This window comes from Rissa tridactyla, chromosome 1 (assembly GCF_028500815.1).
Source record: "Rissa tridactyla isolate bRisTri1 chromosome 1, bRisTri1.patW.cur.20221130, whole genome shotgun sequence".
Lineage (NCBI taxonomy): Eukaryota > Metazoa > Chordata > Aves > Charadriiformes > Laridae > Rissa > Rissa tridactyla.
This window is the reverse complement of record NC_071466.1, coordinates 88,993,375-89,013,513: the sequence shown is the minus strand read 5'-3', so window position 1 is coordinate 89,013,513 and position 20,139 is coordinate 88,993,375. Positions and strand designations below refer to the sequence as shown.

Sequence of the window (20,139 nt, the reverse complement as noted above, 5' to 3'; positions counted from 1 at the left end):
CCTGGTAATAGTTAACTTCAGATGATTTGGTCTATTTCAGTTTTGTGACTGTTGTATGAAATGCTCATCCAAATTATCCTGGCTTAAGAGCTAGATTTGACAAACCACTGAAACCAAGAAAGCACAAATATGAGAAATAAACAAAAAAAGTTAACCAACTTCTTCAGCCCTCAAGAAAAAAAAAAAGATCATGTTGAATACTGAACAAAGTTTTATTTGGAGTTTCTACTTTTTTTCTGATCCATTCATGATTTTGCAATGCTGAACAAAAGGAATTTTGCAATAGAGCCATTTTCACCAGTAGATTGAAATACTCTGCGGTACATCTGCAGCCCCGGGAATTTGTTAAAACACAAAGTAGAATACCGGCTGATGGATTCTGCAGATCAAGTTCTTAATCAAATTAACAACAACAAAATACCCTAGGGAATAATATGTTATTCATATCATGTAGTGCTCCAGTTATTTAGATACCTAGTTCTTAGGTGCCACTAAGCATACTGAGTGAAGATACTGCTACGTGTAATTCCTTTCCAAGAGACCAGCAATAAGGATAGCCCGGCCCTTCACTGACAGGAGACTTGGACTGAAGTATTATGACGGGAGATACCTAAATATCTCTCCTGATTCTACTGTTTCAGTTTGTTTAAACACATCTCCAGCCAAAGCAATCCTAACAGGATCTGAACAGCATCTTAGCAGAATGGCATCTTTAATACAGTGAACTGTTGATCTGCTCTTGACTCAACTATTCAGGAAAATGTCCCAGAGGGGGAAAAAACTTACCCTTCACTTTTATACCAGTTGAATGCATCAGTCAAAAGACATTTTAAAGAACTGCTTCAGAATCGACATCCACTCCAGTACTACCACAGTTAACTGTTGTTTGATCCTCAAATACACGTATTCTTGGCTACATTCCTACAGCTAGCCAAGATGCTAGCAAGGTACGGATCACAGATACTATTTTGCTGTGATGAATGGCATAACTCTCTTCTTTGTCCCTTCTCTCTTGCCATCATAAACTATTTTCTTGTAGCAGCAGAGGGCTGCTCTACTCTGGCCACTCGTTTCTACTTCTTAAACAGCAATGCATTCGACCCAGGAACTCAGTCTTGCCATGGTGACATCTCACAGTAATGCAAGTCTCTCTGGAGTTTTCTCAGACTACAGTGAGGCAACGTTTCTTGGGTCTTTTTCTCGCTGACCTAAACTGTTGTGTAATGCCATGCTCTGTTAACAAAGTGGTAATGCTTTGGTCTAAAAGCAATAGCATTTCAGTCAAAAGGTAAAAATCTGTATTTCAGATTTAGAAGCGTTTGGGATACCTCTGTGTGGTAAGGTGCTGTACAAGCACGAGATAATGTGTTTCCATCTCAAGAAAAATAGCTCAAGTTCAAAATATCTGCTACTAATGCACCATTCTTCATCTTCACAGACAAAAAAAAACATTCTTCACGCAACTGCTGAGTCATAAGCAGCACCCAGAACGCCCTCAGGACTAGATATCCCCCTTTCTCATTTTAACACACAGAAACCCTAGACATTGGTCCACTGGGAACAGATTTTACCTTTTTTTGCCATTTAAAAGGAGAAAATATCCTGTATAGAAATATTTTTCAATGGTGTGTGGTTCCTAGTGGCTTCTACATTCTCACAAATTGGCACCTATGTACATCTGTAAGTCAGTGGATAATAGCAACAATATTCAGGTGTAAACCTTTGGCATGTAAGCACGTTTTTTTTAAAATGAGACCACAAAATACCATGTGAGGTAACCTATTAATATGCTATGTTGTACCTTCAGGATATATCGATTGGAGATTTTGTCATCAGCAGCCACATATAATCGGATGAAGACAGAGTTACTGTATTGACCACGGAGAGTGGCCAAAGCTTGGACTAAGCTAAACCTCCTTTCTGACCACAGCCCTTCAGGTCCGATGTTGGATTCCAGCACAGGCCAGCGGAAGGGTGAATGCCTCAGTATACTTAACAGGGGTTTCACATCGGCTTTTTCAATTTTATCTGAAATGCCAAAGTGTGACAACAGTTACATTCCAGACAATTCAAATCCAGCAGCAGCCACACGAGACACAAAGATTTATCAGCGTTGATCGATTTCTAGGCGAGACAAAACACAACCGATGAAACCCAAAGCCTCTGCTCTGCCTGTGAGCACAGAAGCCCGGGAGTCCATCCCAGTTTATCTGCATCAAGAATAAGAGAGGCAAATCCGTGCTTTTCAAAAAAGACGAAGGCTGGCATTAGGTCCATTAAAAAAAACTTTCCTCCCTTAGAAAGTGGCATAGAAACTTCACTGTTTCTGGGAGGTGGTTATTGCACGTAACCAAAGCTAGAGGGGTTAGTGTCGCGGCACCAAGGCCGCAGGGCAGGCTGCCTCAATTGCTGACATTCAGTCTCAGGGCATGCTGGAAGAAAACTGTGTAGGAAATAAAGTCTGAAAGAGTCAGAAGGACAAAGGGCACCTTGAAGGGCAAAGCTGACTCCCTCCCAACTCATCTTTCACCCATGCAGCTTCAAGAAGGTAGCGATGTGCCCCAACCTAGTTGTACAGCTCTTTACAGCAACATTTACAAGCTCAGGAAAAGCACTCCACAAATATGGCTATAGGGCTCCCCATCCAAACTTGCATGACATGCAGATAATTGGAAGATAAGGAGTCCAGAGTTGTCTATACCCAGCCCTGTGTTTTGATTAAATGGATTTAGAGAAAGGTAGAAGAATGCTGAGCAACGGGCTCTTGAAAGTGTCAGTTGTAAGAATTTCATCAGAGGGCTCCTCTGATTTACCAGGCACTACCCCCACACCCCCTGGGACACGGTTTTGGCATCTCTTTGCAAAGATAAATATCCCTTCACAGTTCCCTGACAAGCAGAGGTCTCTGTCAAACTGACTTCTTGGGCCTTGGTGTACCTCAGTCTCAACAGCCAGCTTCAGAAACACGTAGGAGACCCTCTGCATTTGGTTGAATCCAAATCAGCGAAAACTGTGCATCTGCACAAAGCTTCAAAGAGCTCAGCAGAGAGCAAAAAAGCCTGCCTTTATAAACACAGGTAACACACACGTGTCCCTCTTAAATCCGGCAACTTACTTACTCTCATTCATGCATGATGCGTAAAGGATCTTGGCCTTCTGTACAGCTTCACTGTCTCGTCTTTTGCTGATGGGTTTCTCAAGCAATGCTGAAGAAACAAATGAAAATCTTTTTCAATGCATCAGAAAACGTAGGAACTGTCTGTTTGCCTGTCTCAGCATTTGCTTTAATCATAGCATTTGTTTAATCAAGGATGAGGTTCCACCTGTATTTTCTTAAGCAGTAACACGGACAAAATTGTACTTTTTTTGATCCCCAACAGAGAAAGATTTTTTTGTTTTGATTTATTTTTAAGAGGACTGATTTAAAGTCAGTTAACAGATACTGCTTATTATTCATCCTCACAAAGAGCCACCCTCAGCAAACGAGGTGACAGGGAACCATGGGGTGAGGGTGGGAACCAATGCACAGGGCAGGGTGTCAGAGATTTTTTCAAGTGGCTCAGCCTCTGGTGCTGGTACGTTATGAAATCAGGGTCTAACTGAGAAGGCAACGGCATCCCAGGAGCAAGACAGCTGGCATTCACTTTTACCAGCTCTGCTGCTGCTGCTGAAAGAAAGCAGCAGAGAACTGCCCTGTTGTCTGTCAAATGCACACAACCTCAGACTTGTAAATGACACAGGTGGCCAAGTGTCCAACTGCTATTTGAAAAGCTGCACTAGATAGCTCCCTCACGCTATAGGTGCATCAACCTCCTTGGTGCCTGAAAGCCAAACTGGCTCGTCTAAGCTGTCATCTCTCTACATTCCTTGCATTCCTCACATTATGTTACGGAAGTGAAATAGCATGAAAAGTGCATCTGAATCTCATCTGCCTCGAGCCATTTTATCCAAGTTGTAAATCAGTCATGATGCAGCTGCAGATACATGTACTGTAGCTAAATGCAGAGGCAGCTTAGCTGCAGTGAGATCTATCAGCTCAGGTGCAGCACAGCACGAGCACTTCCATGGCCAAGAGAAGCAGGGCAGTGCTTCCACACAGCACAGAAACAGGGCTAGCAAACCCTCTCTGACCTCACCTGGTTTTGTAAGACCCAAACAGGTCCTGCACACCATTACCTTTTTGTTACTGGGACCACTGGAGAGAGTGACTTTGCTGGAACCATCCCAAGACCCTCCTGTCGTATGCTCAGCCAGAGCTAAAAAGCCTTGAAAAATTCAAGAGTGCCTTCTCTTGAAGGTCACTGGGGCTTCATAACACCAGCTATGGCAAAACCAAACCGCTCCCACACAGAGCTTTATCACAGAACAGAATCATAGAATGGTTTGGGTTAGAAGGGACCTTAAAGATCATCTAGTTCCAACCCCCTGCCACGGGCAGGGACACCTCCCACTAGACCAGGCTGCTCAAAGCCCCATCCAGCCTGACCCTGAACACTTCCAGGGATGGGGCATCCATAACTTCCCTGGGCAACCTGTTCCAGTGTCTCAACACCCTCACAGTAAAGAATTTCTTCCCAGTGTCTAATCTAAATCTCTCCTTTTCCAGTTTAAAACCATTAGCCCTCATCCTATCGCTCCACTCCCTGACAAAGAGTCCCTCCCCATCCTTCCTGTAGGCCCCCTTTAGGTACTGGTGTGACACCTTTGTCAGGTGTCAATGCAACATTCTTCTCTGCCAGTGGTGGCTGGGGTGATGTGGAGTATGAAGAGGTGCTGCTCCTGCCATCCAAGAGCAGCACCCGCCTGCAAACGGGAGGCTGCTGCTCGCTCTCCAGCCCCTGCCCTTTCCAGCACATCACCGGAGTCCTCTCTCCAACGTCACCTCTCACAGGAGGCCAAAGTCCAGCTAGGTGGTACCACTAGATTTTGTAGCTGAGAACGGTCTGGGTTTGCACAGTTTCACTCAGTGTTAGGAGCTCACTGACAGAGATAGGATTGGAAAACTTGTTTTCCAGGATTTCCCTAGAACCTTGAAGAACCTGCTGTGCCACATCTCTCAGATATTCCCCACCTGTGCTCATGTGAGTACTCAGGGGACCATACTGCTGACCTCAAAGTGTTTATTAGTCAAAGAATACCTTAGTGATGAGCAAATGTCACTTGTTCGCTCCTTCCAATCCCTTTTCTCCTTAAAAAAAAAAACCCAACCCAACCCAAAACAACAACAACAAAACAAGCAAACAAAAAGACCCCAACTCGTTTGCTTGGATCCTTGAGAGATGTAATGAGATCATTCCTTTTTAGTTCTGGATAAGATTTTCCCTAAAATTACTGCTGGACAGGATTCCGAATAGCTTTGGCTTCAAATCCTCAAATTGTTAATATTTCTCAGCTTGTTAAATAAAATATAATGCCAATCATTGACACATATCTTCACTGTGCACAGTTCTTAGCAGAATAATCAGACCTGTTCATGTTTTAAGAATGGCATTTTAAAAGCAACTATAAACGAAACCTACACAAAGCTAAGGAGGAAGAAATGCACTCCTACTAAAGCCATTGCAATAACTTCTGTTCCTTGCCAGTGAGCTGCACAGCCATGAAATTTTGAAGCTAATAAAATTCAATGGCTAAAGCCTAGCTAAAGCTCAGGAGAGATATAGAGGATGAGATCCAATAAAATAAAATCAACTCTAGGAATACACCTGCATAAAATCCTGTTAAAATCAGACCTTGTGTTTTCCCATCAAGCCATCTCATTATGCAACAGAAGGAAGCTGTAACACTCCCTGCACTGTTGCAAAGAATAAGATGGGGTAGATGTTGCCAGTTTGCTCAGAATTCATTTATGAAGAAAATTCTTGGTTCTGATGACGTAAAATCCAGTGATCAAACATGAAATCCTTAACAAGATAGTGGAATCGTGCGGACGCTGAAATAGGTGATGTGATCCATGAGTGCTCTTTAGGCTATAGAGGTTCCTCAGCCTTAGCCTCAAGCTTTCAGAACAATTTAGAAGCTCAAACCTGGAGCACTGGTCACATCCACTTGAATTCTGCATTAGGTAGTATAAAATCTAAATGCAAGGCTTAGAAATTTGCTTCTTATTTAACTCACAAATACATATGGATTTTACATGCCCCTAAATATTTAAATTCTTCTTTAAGAACAGGAGCAAAAAAAGACAAGAATCGATGCTTACTAATCAAAAACATGGGTAATCAACTAGTCTATCTACAGGTTGCTGCATCTATGGAAAGAAAGTCAATGGAGACACATCAAGCTATCTTTAAATTAGTAGTGTCAGGTCCTGTTAGTAGCCTGGCCATAGTAGCAGGCTGCGACAGCCCCCCTCCTGCACTGAGCTTATCTAATTGTGTGGGTCGGTGCGCGCCGAGCTCTGCAGTGCAGCATTTGAAGGGCTGCAGCTCGGAGCCTCTGCTCTCCGAAGGACCTCCGCAACTTCAACTGACCTGCCTCAGGGCCATCCCGCGCTCTCACTGGCACAGACAGGCTCTCTCTGAACAGTGCTCCATCTCTTGACCTGTGACGTGGCATTCCAGGCTCTCGTCTACACTGAGGCAAGTGCCAGCTGGTGACCAACAGAGAGCACAAATCCAGCCCCTCTGCCAAAATTCAACTCTTTAACTATAGACGCCTGGGACGAGTGTCTTTCCACCTTGAAAATTTTTATTGGCTTCAGATATTTTCTGTTTGGACGTCATAACAAAAGCAAAACTTACGAGGTCTTCAAAAGGATCTGACCCCCAATCAGTTACTGTTCAGCCTGATGAGACGCCCACAGACCTGCTGTTGACTTCCCTACTCTGCCTTTCCAAACTCCCGCTCTTACCCCTCACTAGGGGATTGGGCGTATTTGTGCAAATTCACTGAGAAGTTCAGTCTAATAGTTTTTGCTAAAGTCCAGTGGCTGGAATTGAAAACTGTGGCCAAGTTAGGGAGATCAGGGTTACCAGCGTTTTGACTAAAGCAGCTCACTCAGCGCTAAGAAGGACGTTGAGTTTGTTCTTCTTGCAGCTTTTTTCCTCTCTTTTTGTTACCTCAGTTTTCTTGTTTCAAAATGAAAAGCTCCAACTCCCTAAAGTAATCTTCCATTTTGGACTCCAAACTTTAACTGAATTCCACTTGAATCCATAGACAGTTTCAATAGAACAAAAAATATATCCTTTACCAGATTCAGTGACTGTGAAACAAATTGTATCCAGCTTTGATCAGCATCTTTTAGCTTCATCTTTAAATAAGAATGGTTTTTGACCAGAGTAGGAAACAAACAGCACTCCAACGATTTTAAGAAAAAAACCCTTGACATAATAGTTCATTTGTTAGCTCCAAGGTAAATGTTACAGTGCTAGAGACGGAATAGCAATCTAGCTGAAGAGATTAAAAAACCCCACAACCTAAACTGATTTACAACTCTCTAAAAGAGCACAGGATTATTATTAACAGCAACCACAATTTAACAACTTATTACTGTTACTGATTTATAACACTAGCCTGCTGCAAATGCCAAGCAGAATATCATAGCCAAAAATCACCAGGACAGGCAAAGTGAAGCAGCGTAGCTTAAGCCACCTTGAATATGAAGTCTGTGATCATGTTTCCCCAGCCAAATATAAAGTATGCATTTGAATGGCTGTTCTAGCAAAGCATCTTTTCTTCAGTCATGTCTTTTACGTCTTTCATTTTCCAATTAATTCCAAAGTCACTCCCTTTGGGATAAAAGGGATCCTGACCTGTGCTACTGATCTCAGCACCTCGTTGTCCATGTTTCCGTATGCACAGGATACCCAGATGCAAGATTTATGTTTCCCTCCACATAAAACTTAGTTATGGCAAGTGTCAAAACCTATTGGTAATTCTGCTCTGCAGCTTGGAAATAACATAAATCATCTCATCAAACAACTACCACTTGCACAGTCAGAAACTGGCTAAAGGTGTTCATGATATCCTAAACTTTCTGAGGTTGCAAATTGCTTCATCATTCATTTGCTCTCACCATGGGACTGAGGGCGGAGATGTTCCCATCACAAATCAAAGTTCTGGTACTTCTGGCAGCCCAGGTCAGGCAGGGTTGCATCACTGCTCTCCCTGGCTCTTGTGCAAAACACAAGGACTCAGCATCGCCAACAAAAAAACACGCCATAGCTGGGAATAATCCTCACTTGTCTGAATTGTAGATGCTCAGATAGACAGTCAAGGGAACAAAGCCACAGATCGGGGGGGGGGCGGAGAGCTGGGGTTGGGAAGGGAAGGAAGGAGGTTTATCTTGAGTTGCCTTCAGACGGTGCTTTTCCAGGGCAAGAGGGCTAAAAAAGGCCAGCTTCCTGTGGTTCGCTACCCTACAGTAAATAGCAATCATCTGCTGTTAAAAGTGAGAGCAAGGGACTTTACAAAGTAAGCTTTGCTTGTGTGTGTATTTATTTAACTGCATGCTATTCTGAAGCTGCTAAGAATAATCTTGTGCTAAGTGTTACCTTTAATCTTACTTTCCATTTCTAGCCCCTTGATGATTTTCCAGCCTACTGTCTTACACAGCTTCACTTTGGTTTTCAACCACCGTGTTTTATTTATGGCACTGAGAAATCCTGTACCTTTCCCTCTTCTGACTTGGAGTGCATGAAAAGGGGATTGCAGAGCCAGATTTGAAGGGAAAAGAAACATGCATACCATTAATTCAGATTAGGAGTATTGATTCAATTTACCAGTGTCCTGATCTGCAGATTGTATACATTCCGTATGCCATCAGACAGTTTTCTACATATACAGTTGAGTTGCATTCCTGAGACCCTATGGGATGCACTAAGCTTAGTTCTTATTCTAGAGAGAAAAATGTAAGTTTTCTCTGCACTTCCCAACCCTAGACATGGAGAATACATTTTACTAGTAAAGATGATAACATTTTTTTCCATTCATTTTTGTCCTTATCCTTTTACAAACATTTGCTGTATGTGGAAAATGCAAACTGAAGTGTTTGCACGTATCTGATGTGATGGCCTGAAATACATTATGATGCTTTGCATCTTGAAGATAAAAAACTGCATGTGCAAATATCCCAGTGGGAATATGCTTGGACTCTAAACAAAACAAAAAAGCTATACGTGAGCCCCAAGGGGACATCCCATTTCCTGGAAAGTTGTAACCCTGGAGGAGTGAAAAGCTAGAAGCAGACAAGTAATTCAGTATGAACTCCCAGGGCAATGCTAGAGCAAACAGCGGTCTTGGACTGCAAAAACAGAGAAGTATTGAAGTGGGGAGATGTTCTTACAGTTGTGGGCTGGTGAGACAGACTGGAACACTACCTGCCCTTTGGCTGTCCATATTTTAAAAACAGTGTTGGACAGCTGGACAGGGTGCAGAAAATCATCACAACCATTTGGGTTTTATTTTGGGTGGAGTGGCTTGAGAAACAGAAGGGGAAAAAGAAGCCATGCATGATTTGTCTCACAAGAAATGGCAGAATGGTGGTGGGATTACAGTATGAAAGCACCTCACCATTAGAAAATGCTTGGTGCCAAAGCCATCTTTATTCTATTGAAAAAAAGCAGGAAGAAAGCCAACAGTTGGAAGATGAAGACAAATTCAGCAGTGAGAGTGATTAACCACTGGAGCCAAGCAACCAGAGGAGACAGTAGGTTCTCTGCCCCTTAACATCTTCAAGACTTGATGCTTTTTTGGAAGATAAGCTTTAGCCCAATGCGAATTATGTTTTACCCCCATGCAAGCTATTGAATTGCATTACATAGGTAATGCAATTGTCTGTGATACAAGAAAGGTCATAGGAGATAATCTAATGGTTACTCCTGGCATTGCACTCTATACATTTAGGATAAGGATCTCAAGGCACTCTTAGACATGTGGGACCAAGGAGATACAGCTATTATCCATTGTTGCAGATAAAGAAAGCAAGCCACAGAGGATTAATTCCTCCTTATCTAGCTCATGTCAGAATCCTACTGATTGGAACAGTGCCCCTTTATGAGCATAAAGCTTGCTGATCTTGATCCAGCCACTCAAAGAGCTTGATCCTTTGGAGATAGTGAATGTCCCTCAGTCCCCTTAATGTCAGTGACAGTGGGAGTAGCTCAGCATTGCCCAGATGAAGCTCAGTACTACAATTGAAAGCAATTTGTAATGTATCGTTTTCAGGAGCAGATCCAGAAAGCAGCCCAGGGGCTTCTCCAAAACCCATGCCTACTCATTCACTGGGCCAAAAGCAGAAGATGCTCTCTCATCAACTATGTCCACAGTAAGGCCCTATCAAAGCCTCATGCAACAGCATGTTCTCCCTTTGGTTTGGGTAGCAGTAGCTAGCAACCAGATACTTGCTCCATGTTGCATGTTTATAAGCTTCAGTTTCTTGTACCAAAATGCAGGAGACTCTTCTTGTAGAAAGGGAGTTTCTTTGCAAACGCCTGGTGACAGAGAGGGTGGATTTCTCTTTCAATGCTTGAGCAACAAAGAGTCTGTTCTTCACCATCCCCTCTATAGTGCTATATAGCTATAGGGGTCAGGCTTCTAAATGACGACAAGAATAATTAAAAGAATAATTAAAAGTCACAAGTTTTGTTTCCTTCCCAGGTTAGCACTATTATCTGCTACCTCTGTGAAGAAGCAAAACCTAAGTTATCTTTTGGAAATTTTCAGGAGATCCTCTGATGCCAGCAGCAGGATGTTTTAAGGATGTTCTGTGAGGAATTTCAGCTTAAAAGTAGAGAAAAACCTACTCAGACCTTGTTTTGAGTTTGGCAGTCAAACCAAACACACAACACTTGTGTGCAGAATGTCATTCCCTGAGGTCTCTGAGACATAAGATAATTATGATTAATCTAGTCCTCATTAAGAATGTCTAACCCTTTAATCCTGTATTTTCTTCACACTAAAGAGCTACGGCAAAAGAGTTCCTGAAAAGCAACCATAACCCCTAAAACCCAAGTAGTCAACTGCACTTGTGCCACTAAGGGTATCTAAGGACTCCAGCTGTGTCCTGAAGGCACTGCCCTTTCTTCAAGCTCCCAGTGCACTGGGTTTAAGAAGTCAAGTTCAGTACATCTTGCGGAGCAATGATTTGGCCAGGATGCCAGAAGGCACACAAAAAACTTCAGAACCATGCTGCTGTTGCGGAAATCACAGCTAGAGAAATGTACAGTCTTAATTACAGTAATGTGAGCTTACATGTTCCGAGAGTGATTATTTCAGAATGGTTTGGGGTCAGCTGACGTTCATTTTGAGTATCTGGTTTCCAATTCCTTTTTTTCAGAGCCCGAAGTTAAGCAAAGGAGAGCTGGCAGTGGATGGGTGAAGGCCTATGAGGGTCACAATGTTCTACCTTAAAATAAAAGCACTGGCCACAGCATCTAAAATTATACACAACACTGTTGTGATCACTTGACCAATGGTAACTTCCCTGTCCTACTACACAAAAATATGAGTTTAATAGACTGCAACACAAGCAGTCCAGGTTACGAGATCGTTAAAGAAGAAAATCTGACCTATATATTTTTATTCTCATGAGTTTGGAAGCCTAACACCTATAGCTGGAAAAGGGTATATAGGGGAGGGTGAAGAATAAATATAGATAAAAGTTCTAAAAGGAAGTGACAGACTTAACTGACATATTTCAAAGCTGTACATATTTCTTGGGAACAAGAGAAATATAGTCAAGCCAAGATTATTCTTAGAGTTAAATCCGTTCTCTCAGAGCACTCTCCTGAAAAAGACATGGACATCTCCTGCTGTAAGATGCAACGTTTAATGTTTCAGTCCAGCTTTATCCCTCTTAGCAGGTTTATTGGCACAGGTCAAACCCCCACACTAAAGCACCTGCCCAGCTTCCATTTCAGAGCTGCTTTGCATCTGGAAGCCTCGGGAGAAAAGCAGAGCAAGTTCTCGCCTGCCTGGAAAACACCAGAGACAAACTTCAGTGGAGGGCACAGAAGCCTACTTACAGCTCTCTTCTGACACTGGTGTAACCCAACTTCAAATACATAATTTCAAGGCTTGATTAAATTCTTTTATGCCTTTAAAACACAAGTTGTTCTGGGAATTTATCCTACTATGCAATTTTAGTGTGCAGTCCAACCCATTTCCTCTATTAACAGTTGATAGCAATATTTGTGTTTTGAAGCTTCCCTAAAATATGAAATAACCACAATGTATTTATTTTTGTAAACTACCAGTTCTGCTAATTGTTCTGCAGTGCCTCTTGCTAGTTCATGTGTCTGGTGCACAGTCCAACATGTGCGGTCTGCAATCATTTTTACAAGAAATAAGCTGCAAATGATTGGGTTTTAGGTAAAAGTTTGTTTCCAGGCTTCCAAAATAAGAAAATACACTGTTTAAAGATGTAATTTTCACTCCCTCACAAGTAAAAAGCCAAACAATGAAAATTTTTCTCACCACTGTAGTTAAATAATTTTAAAAAATACCAGCACCTTACTGACTTTAAGGCTCCTCTTCCTTTTTTGTTCTTGGTGGCTGTAAATATTGCTCAGTTCCAGAGGACTGGAAGGGAAGCAGTCAGAGCCTAGTGCACTATAAAAAAATACTTAAATGCATTTTATAAACACCTATTTTGAAATTTTAATGCATTATGGTCCAGATTTCTCTACTGTTTGCTAAAAATATATCTATATATATATATATGGAAAACCAAACTAGCATCAAAGGCTTGCAAAAATCTTTCTCCGTATGCTTAAAACTATCCTTGCCTAAATAAAGCCTTTCCCTTTGAGTCTAAAATAAAATAAAATAGTGAGTCAATGCACTTTTCTGGTGCGTATAATGTAGCTTTTACATTTTACTGAAGCATATATTATTTCCACTTCCATGTATTTTTTGTTCCCTCCTTCATCAGCCTTCTACTACTTTCTTAACTTTTTTCCTCTCAGTTCCCCATTGTAAATAATCAGGTCACCAGAATCATCTTACTGGAGTACACAAGGACTCAAAATAATCACTCCAAGCAACTTTCATAAAGGCAAACTCCTTCCTCGCACAGGAATATGAAATAATGCAGAGTACTAGACACAACTCAGATTGTCCTAACCACCTGCCACATCGTAGATGTTTCTTTGGAAGGCAGAAACATCCAGGATGCCAATGAATGGCGCTATTGGTCCCTTTTGGAAGGCCTTGTGTTGGCTTACACAGCCTCAGATATGCCTTAAATATAATAGTTTCCACCTTTTCAAACCATTAGCCTTTACAAAAGAAAAACAAACAAAACAAAAACTACCAGTGTATTCTGCAGCTCCAGGAGCTCATTCCTCAGAACTGTCTTTGTGGAGCTGATGCCTTAATCTAGGCCTGCCTTGTTTTGCTAAACTGCATCTCCCCCACCCCTTGTTTTATTTTATTTTGTGCGTTTTGTTGGATTTATTAAAAGGAATTTAATGATTATCAACACACCATTAATCAGTTCTGGCACGCATATTTTGTATTTGATACAATTAATGTCCATCAGCCTGTTTCTTGATGGCAGCGTCCATCTCACCGTGGTCAGACTAGTGACTCTTGAAAATAACCAGCCCATCATTATTAATTCCTCTGACATTCTGATAGAACATTTAATCATTATGAATTAATTTTGCATTAATGAGGATGTAATTAATATGCGTGCTCACAGGAATTAATGAAGATTTAGTAATTAATCAATTCATATACGTTCTAATTCCCAAGGAACATAAATCAAGTAAATCAAACAAATGTTCCCAAACACCAATTTCATGAAAGGATGCTGTAGTTACACAAGTAAACTCAACTGATATACTGGCATTTTAGGGTTCCCCCTCTCCCCTTGAGAAGAAATTCCACAATCCTTTTCTCGAATTTCCATTTTGGCAATATGGAAGGTCTCATGGAAATGGCATTCCAACAGCTGTGCTTACATAAATGCTTCCTAACGCTGCTCAGTGCCCCAATATGTAGCACATTTCCTAAATGACAATGCTGTTTGTTTCTAGTTTCAGCATTTTATAAATTCTCTGAGTTTGTATATGAAAAGATAAGCACACCATGTGAGTTCCTCCAAAAGTCAACTAGCATAACTGTACACAAACGGTAACAAACCATCTCATGGGGACGTGAGAGCCTCTGTTCATAAATCTAATTTCAATAATAAATCTTAGTCTTTTGAGCAGTATTCCCCCCTCCCCTACCCTTCTAGCCTCCCAGTATTATGCTGTAAGGGATAACACGTGTCATTATAGTATGAGGCACGAGAGTTTAAACTTCACTTATACCAGAAGATTGCAAGATCCCCAATTGTTACAATATAGTTAGACTCCATACTAAATGGCAGCACTGAGCTTTACTTCATTATACTAACGCTTTCAACATATACTTGCGTAATTTTTTTTGTTGGTCAGAAAATGGGACATCAGATGTCATGATTACTATGTCTTCCAAGGTATGAATCCTCTTTCTGCAAAATTACCAGTCCAAATTACAGTCATATAGTAATTTTGAAATTCAATACCTGCAGATAGGAACATATCATCCTTCTGCAGGCAACAGCCAAAACAGAGTTTCACTGTAAATCCAGGGGGAATATTGTGCCATGCGTGGAACGGCAGCGTGCCGTAAGCAGGGCTCACAGGAGGATGCCGCTCTGCTCTCCCGACCAGGGAGATACTGTGGGAATCCTGTGGCTCAGTTACTGTGCTGCCTTAAAACCTCATTTAGGAACCAAAATTATCTCCTTTCTATACTCATGGTTTCCCAAAATCACCCATTACAAATACAACTTTCATTTCGAGCCACCACAAAGCCTGAAAAAAGTCCTGGCTTCACTACCTTTGGCTCAGGTGCTTCGTTTTACAGAAAAGCTATTAACTTGTTGCCCAGAGAGATCTACCTGACTTGTGCCATTTATGTTTTTTCTTACATTTAGATGAATAATCTGTTATAGGAAGGATCTCAACCACTGAAAAGAAATGTCTGCACCATTTAAAAAAATATCCATTTGTAGTAGAAAAGACCAAGCAAAACAGCATTAAGCGCTGTTGCTCTTTGCTGCTATCTTGTTATCCAGGAGCAGCTATCCAACAAGAAGATATTGGAGGCAAAAACATAAATACCCTCTGAGGTTGTTTTTCATAATTACTGCTGGTGTTCTCCCTCTACTTGGGGCAGCTCTTAACCAGCTGCCTCTGAAGGAAGAAATCACAAAAGATGGGTCAGATAATACAAAAACCTAGGGACAAGTGTCAGCAGCTACATTGCAGATTTCATGTCTGCTTCCAAGCCATCCCAGTGGCCCCAGCCAAGCACCTGTTGAAGGGTGGGAGGAGAAAAGAAACAAGCAGGACAGCAGCCACTCAACACCAACAGAAGCCACTCAGCACCAACTTCTGGATTTGTCTGAAAGGACTGTCCTGTGGTCAAATAGTATAAATTTCCATACGGAGATATTTTTACCTTACTGGTTTTACTTAAAAAAGAATTTGTTTTCTGAAGAAAACCATTGCAGATTATCATGGGAAGAGCTGCCTACACTGCCAAGTTATTTTGTTTGCTGTCTGTCTCATGTTCTTTAAAAACCCACACACCATATCCTCCTAAACGGCCTCCATTTCTTTCTCTTTGCCACATTGGAAATTCCTCACTTTAAACTGACTGGCATTCAGAAAATAGCCACGCTAGAACGCTTAGGACAGCAAATTAGTCTGAAGTAGGTGTCTCACTGGGCCAGGGTCAGTACGGAGACTTAATCTGTAAACTGGTTTCCACAGACATAAATTAAATTTAAAAGGGCTGGCAGACATGTTCACAAATGATTCACATAATTTAAATCAGCTCCTTTGCAGTGCTGAGATTTAGGAATGCTTGCGTAGTTTTGTTGGTTTTTTTTTTATTTTAATTTATTGCTTCCTGCTTGGTCACTTGAAAAAAAAAAAAATCACCAAAAAAACCAACCACCAGCTGTATATCATTGTTCTGAAGGCTTCAGAGAAAGGAAAAGAACTGCTTGATTCACAATCAACATTCACCACAGGTCGTAGGCACTGATTTACTTGCCTCAGACTTCCAGTTCTGAATTATTCCCAAAAAGCCACTTGCATTTCAATGGTAAGACAACAGTGCTCCTAAACTCTTAATTAAGGTCACCAATCAAAATGGAAAAATTCAGCAGGAACACAAATAGCTTTGCAGGAAACTTTATGGTAAGTGAAAAACATTTATATACTTGCAGAGACATTGCAATCTTGACCTGACATTAGGCTGAAACAGTCGCAGTTTGAGATAGCTTTTGTTTGTACAACAGGTGCCACAGTCAAACCATTTTTTCCATTTTGAAGGACTCCAAGAGCTTCCTTAGGAGCCCATCGGCACAAAAAAAAAAAGTAGTTGCTAGTAACCATGGAGAAGCAGGTTTTAACATGCCTGCAATGTATCAACCAATGAAAGGCTGGCTTCAAGTCAGGGACAGTCTGGTCCAACTAGGAATGGTTAACTGGAAGTAGGAGTACCTCAGTCCTCTGCAGGACAGTTTGATAAGGAACCAAGAAATTTTAACCTAAATATTACATGTCCATTACCTGGATCTGGGTCATAACCAAAACCACAAGTCTCTGCTTTTGGCGTATCTTCTGCTATCTACACTTGTCTTCTGTACATTTCTCCACAACACATGAAATCCTGCTGTTGCTGATGTCCAAGGAAAGACCTACCATCGCTTTCACCAGGCCAGAATTTTATCCATTTTGTATAGCAAGGAGATCAAAGTGAGTTACACATGTGGTTTGTGGATTCCTCTGAGACCAGAAAAAGAAATCCAAGTGACCCTCAAACAAAGGATGGTAAAGAAATTAAAGGGGAAATGATGTAATTTTAGTTTGAATCCATCCTAAGACAGCTAGAGAAAGCCATGGGAGCATTATATATACATATATGTATTCCTACCCCATTAAAAACCCAAATCTTACAAAAAATTGGATTTTTAACTACCACATTAAGTTTTGCAAATCTAGAAGACCCCTGAAATGAACGTTTCTTGTCCTGTTCCTTCAATGACACAGAGATATGCAGGCAAAAAAATCTACCACCCAGTAGTTCTCAGCTATTTTCCATTGACCCATTGCCATTCCTCTCTTACAGGACCAAAAACCTTCACTGACACAGAAAATGTTCTACCCTTTCTTGAAGCCAATACCTGCAATGTCATACGCTCTTGTGTGTCCGCAACCTCAAAAAAAATTAAAAGGAAAAGAAGAAAAGCTTTGCCGTCAAACCTGGTAATACTTAATGCATGGTTCAGTACATTATACTGCTATACCTACCACTTTTTGGTAAGGCAAAACTAATTTTTACGCTTGCCTCCCATTATCAACTGGAAGATCTTCTTCCGTAGCAATTACCCCCGAACGAAAAATGCGGCTTCCAGAAGATCGAAAATAGCCTTGTGCAACCAAGGCCATGCACAGGTCTTTGCACAAATACCCCAACTCCCTTTCTGCCTAAGGCTGAGGAACATTCAGGGACCAGAAAACAGATTAGATGTTCAAATAATTTATTTTAAGTAACATAATTTTTAATATATTGCCTGAATAAATACTTCTGTCTATATCACACCATCAAAAAATATCAAATATGAAAAATGTGGCTTTCTGGCCAAGCCATGTTATCACCTTAAGATTAATAGTTTTCTTTAATACGATAAATATTTCAGAACATAGAACTTGCGTAATAATCAGCTCTTTAAAGACTGTGGCTTTTTTAATCTACTCAGTGTCAAACAGGGACATTTACAATGAAGTACGAAGTTCCACTAAGAGTTCTTTAGGAAGGAGAGATTAAATTGACTTCCAAGGTCTGGTCAGCCATATGCATGTTTCTCTGTGCAAGAGTTCATCCCACTAAAACTTTTGATAGCAAGGTTGTGGTCATCCACAAATGAATAGCTCAGCGTCAAGCTAATTTATTGAAGTTACTCAAGTTAAAACACAAACATACACAGAGGCTGAAGTTAACGCCTTGTTATTTCATCTGCCAATGCAGACATACAATACTTTTTTTTCTTTTCCTTTTTTAATTACCCAGAATATATTTTAGAAAGCTTATTAAGTAAAAAGTTAAGGAGGAGACGACAAATGTTATATTAAATCAACTCCTCTACACCACCCAACGTTTCACATCTTTGTCCCTGTACCATGCATGCCAAGGAGCAGTTTAGGCCTCCTATTAAGTTAGTTATCAGGCACTTCATTACACCTCTTTTTTGATACAAATTTTCCATTAAGCAAATACTTCTCACTTAGATGTTTCTTTCTTTGTCTTGTATTTTCCTAGCTACGGATTAGCAACTTCTAAAGGGACTGTAGTAAGAAAAACATATAAAAATGTGGCTTAGCATGATGTCCTTGATTAGGCTCTGTAAAAAGAGGAAATTAAGGCTGAGAGTCACAGCTTGCTACTCTATATTCAATTAGGACTGGCTTCTTTGTGGCTATCGTTCATGCAGGATGTGCAGTTATCTAATACAGCCCGATTCTGGCAGCAGAACAATTAGAGTGCAAAGCATAACTTAAAACAGGCTCAGGCAATATTTTTTCCCTTTGGTTGTGACATCTTCAGCAGACTTAAAACAGCACTCACCAGATCGTATCCTATGCTGAAATTCCACACTCATATTCTGAAACTGAATGCAGCTTTTAAAACACTTCACGATGCGAAAATTGAATACGTTATGACTAAAGAAAGCAAGCAAGCAGAGAAGGGCTTTGATGCCTACACATGCACATATGTACAAAATCTAAGAGAAAAAGAAACGCTATATTTAAGCACAACATCCTAAAACTGACCTCTGTTCTGTGGTGAGCTCAAAGCAGGCTCTTATGTCAACTAATAGATCAGTAACGCGCTCAAGGTGTGCAGTGCTCAAGGTGTGCAATTCCCAAGCACACCAGCAACGATAATAAATCTTGCACGTGTCCCTTCTTTTGCATGACTCGCTTTTAGTGAAGCTTGTAAGAACCTGGCAGGTTTTTTTCTACCTAACAATAACTGTCATTCCTTCTCCCCGGTTGGTCTGCACAGCTTCCTGATGAGCTGGCCTTACTGCAGAGTATAGCACAAAGTCAAGTCACACACAGATTAAAATACCTCTCTTCCTACACATTTCCACCCCGAGGCTATTTTTTCCTCCAGACACACATTCTTTACCAGTTTTCTGTTTCACTGATGATAGCTCAGGTACTTCAATGGCAGCTTGAACAGACACATGAAGGAAACACAATACCCAAACAACCTCCGTCTCCGGAAGTCTGTAAATTGCCTCCTGCCAAGAGCTAGGTAAGTATACTGGAAAATATCACTCTGGGTTTGCCTTATTATATTCTTTTGCTGCTATTGGCTGCTCTTAGAGACAGAGTTCTGTCCTAGATTGACGTTTGTGTGGATCTTAAACATTTCTTAAACGTGCGTGCTGTGCCCCCGCACTCTGCTCTACCTGTCTATTGCAAGAGTCAAAGAGTTTAAATCCTGCCCCCCTTGGGAGTGTCCTTTTGTCCCTCAATTCTTAACTTGTCGAGTTGCCACCAGTTGTGTTCTTCTTCCCAAATTCTGTTTCTGCTTTAATTCGTTATCTCTTAATGATATTTTCAATAAAAATACCAACAAAAATATATTTCAAGGAGAACATCAAGTTGGGCTGTTGAATATTATCCAATAATCCAAAAGAAGCATAGAGTCTTTATTCGTTTCAAAACCAGTTAGTTACCAAGCTACAGTGATGAGCCAACTAAACACTTTCAGAAATTACATACTTACCCTTTAGTTTGAGGTCCACATTGTGTCGCAGCCAAGGATAAACACCATAGTTTGACATGTCTTCAGGAATAGGGTGATTATATATCCAGCCATCACATGCAAATCGGTAAAAGTCCTCACATGGATCTACAGATTGATTTATCTTGCTTAAGATGGCAGCAGCTGTAAAAATGACACCACATAGATTCTGTGTAACACTTTTTCCTAAACAGAGAATGACATCAGGCCACAGTCCAGAAACAGTGATTAACATTTACCAATCTCTGCAACGTGATGCTGGCCTCACTTGCAAGCTAAGCCTTGTTTTTCTAGGACTGATGTGTGCCCTGATCTCTGCCATTTTTTAAAGAG

General features: G+C 41.0%; 1 protein-coding gene across 1 annotated transcript in view; it reads right to left on the bottom strand.

Moving 5' to 3' along the window:
* The window catches only part of PHEX (phosphate regulating endopeptidase X-linked), a 104,671-nt gene that overhangs the window by 77,794 nt on the left and 6,738 nt on the right, over positions 1-20,139 (bottom strand). The window contains exons 3-5 of the mRNA XM_054212651.1: positions 19,789-19,950; positions 3,120-3,206; positions 1,802-2,028 (exon numbers count right to left, since the gene is read on the bottom strand). Coding sequence (XP_054068626.1) covers positions 1,802-2,028; positions 3,120-3,206; positions 19,789-19,950 — 476 coding nt within the window. The remainder of the gene's footprint in view (positions 1-1,801; positions 2,029-3,119; positions 3,207-19,788; positions 19,951-20,139) is intronic.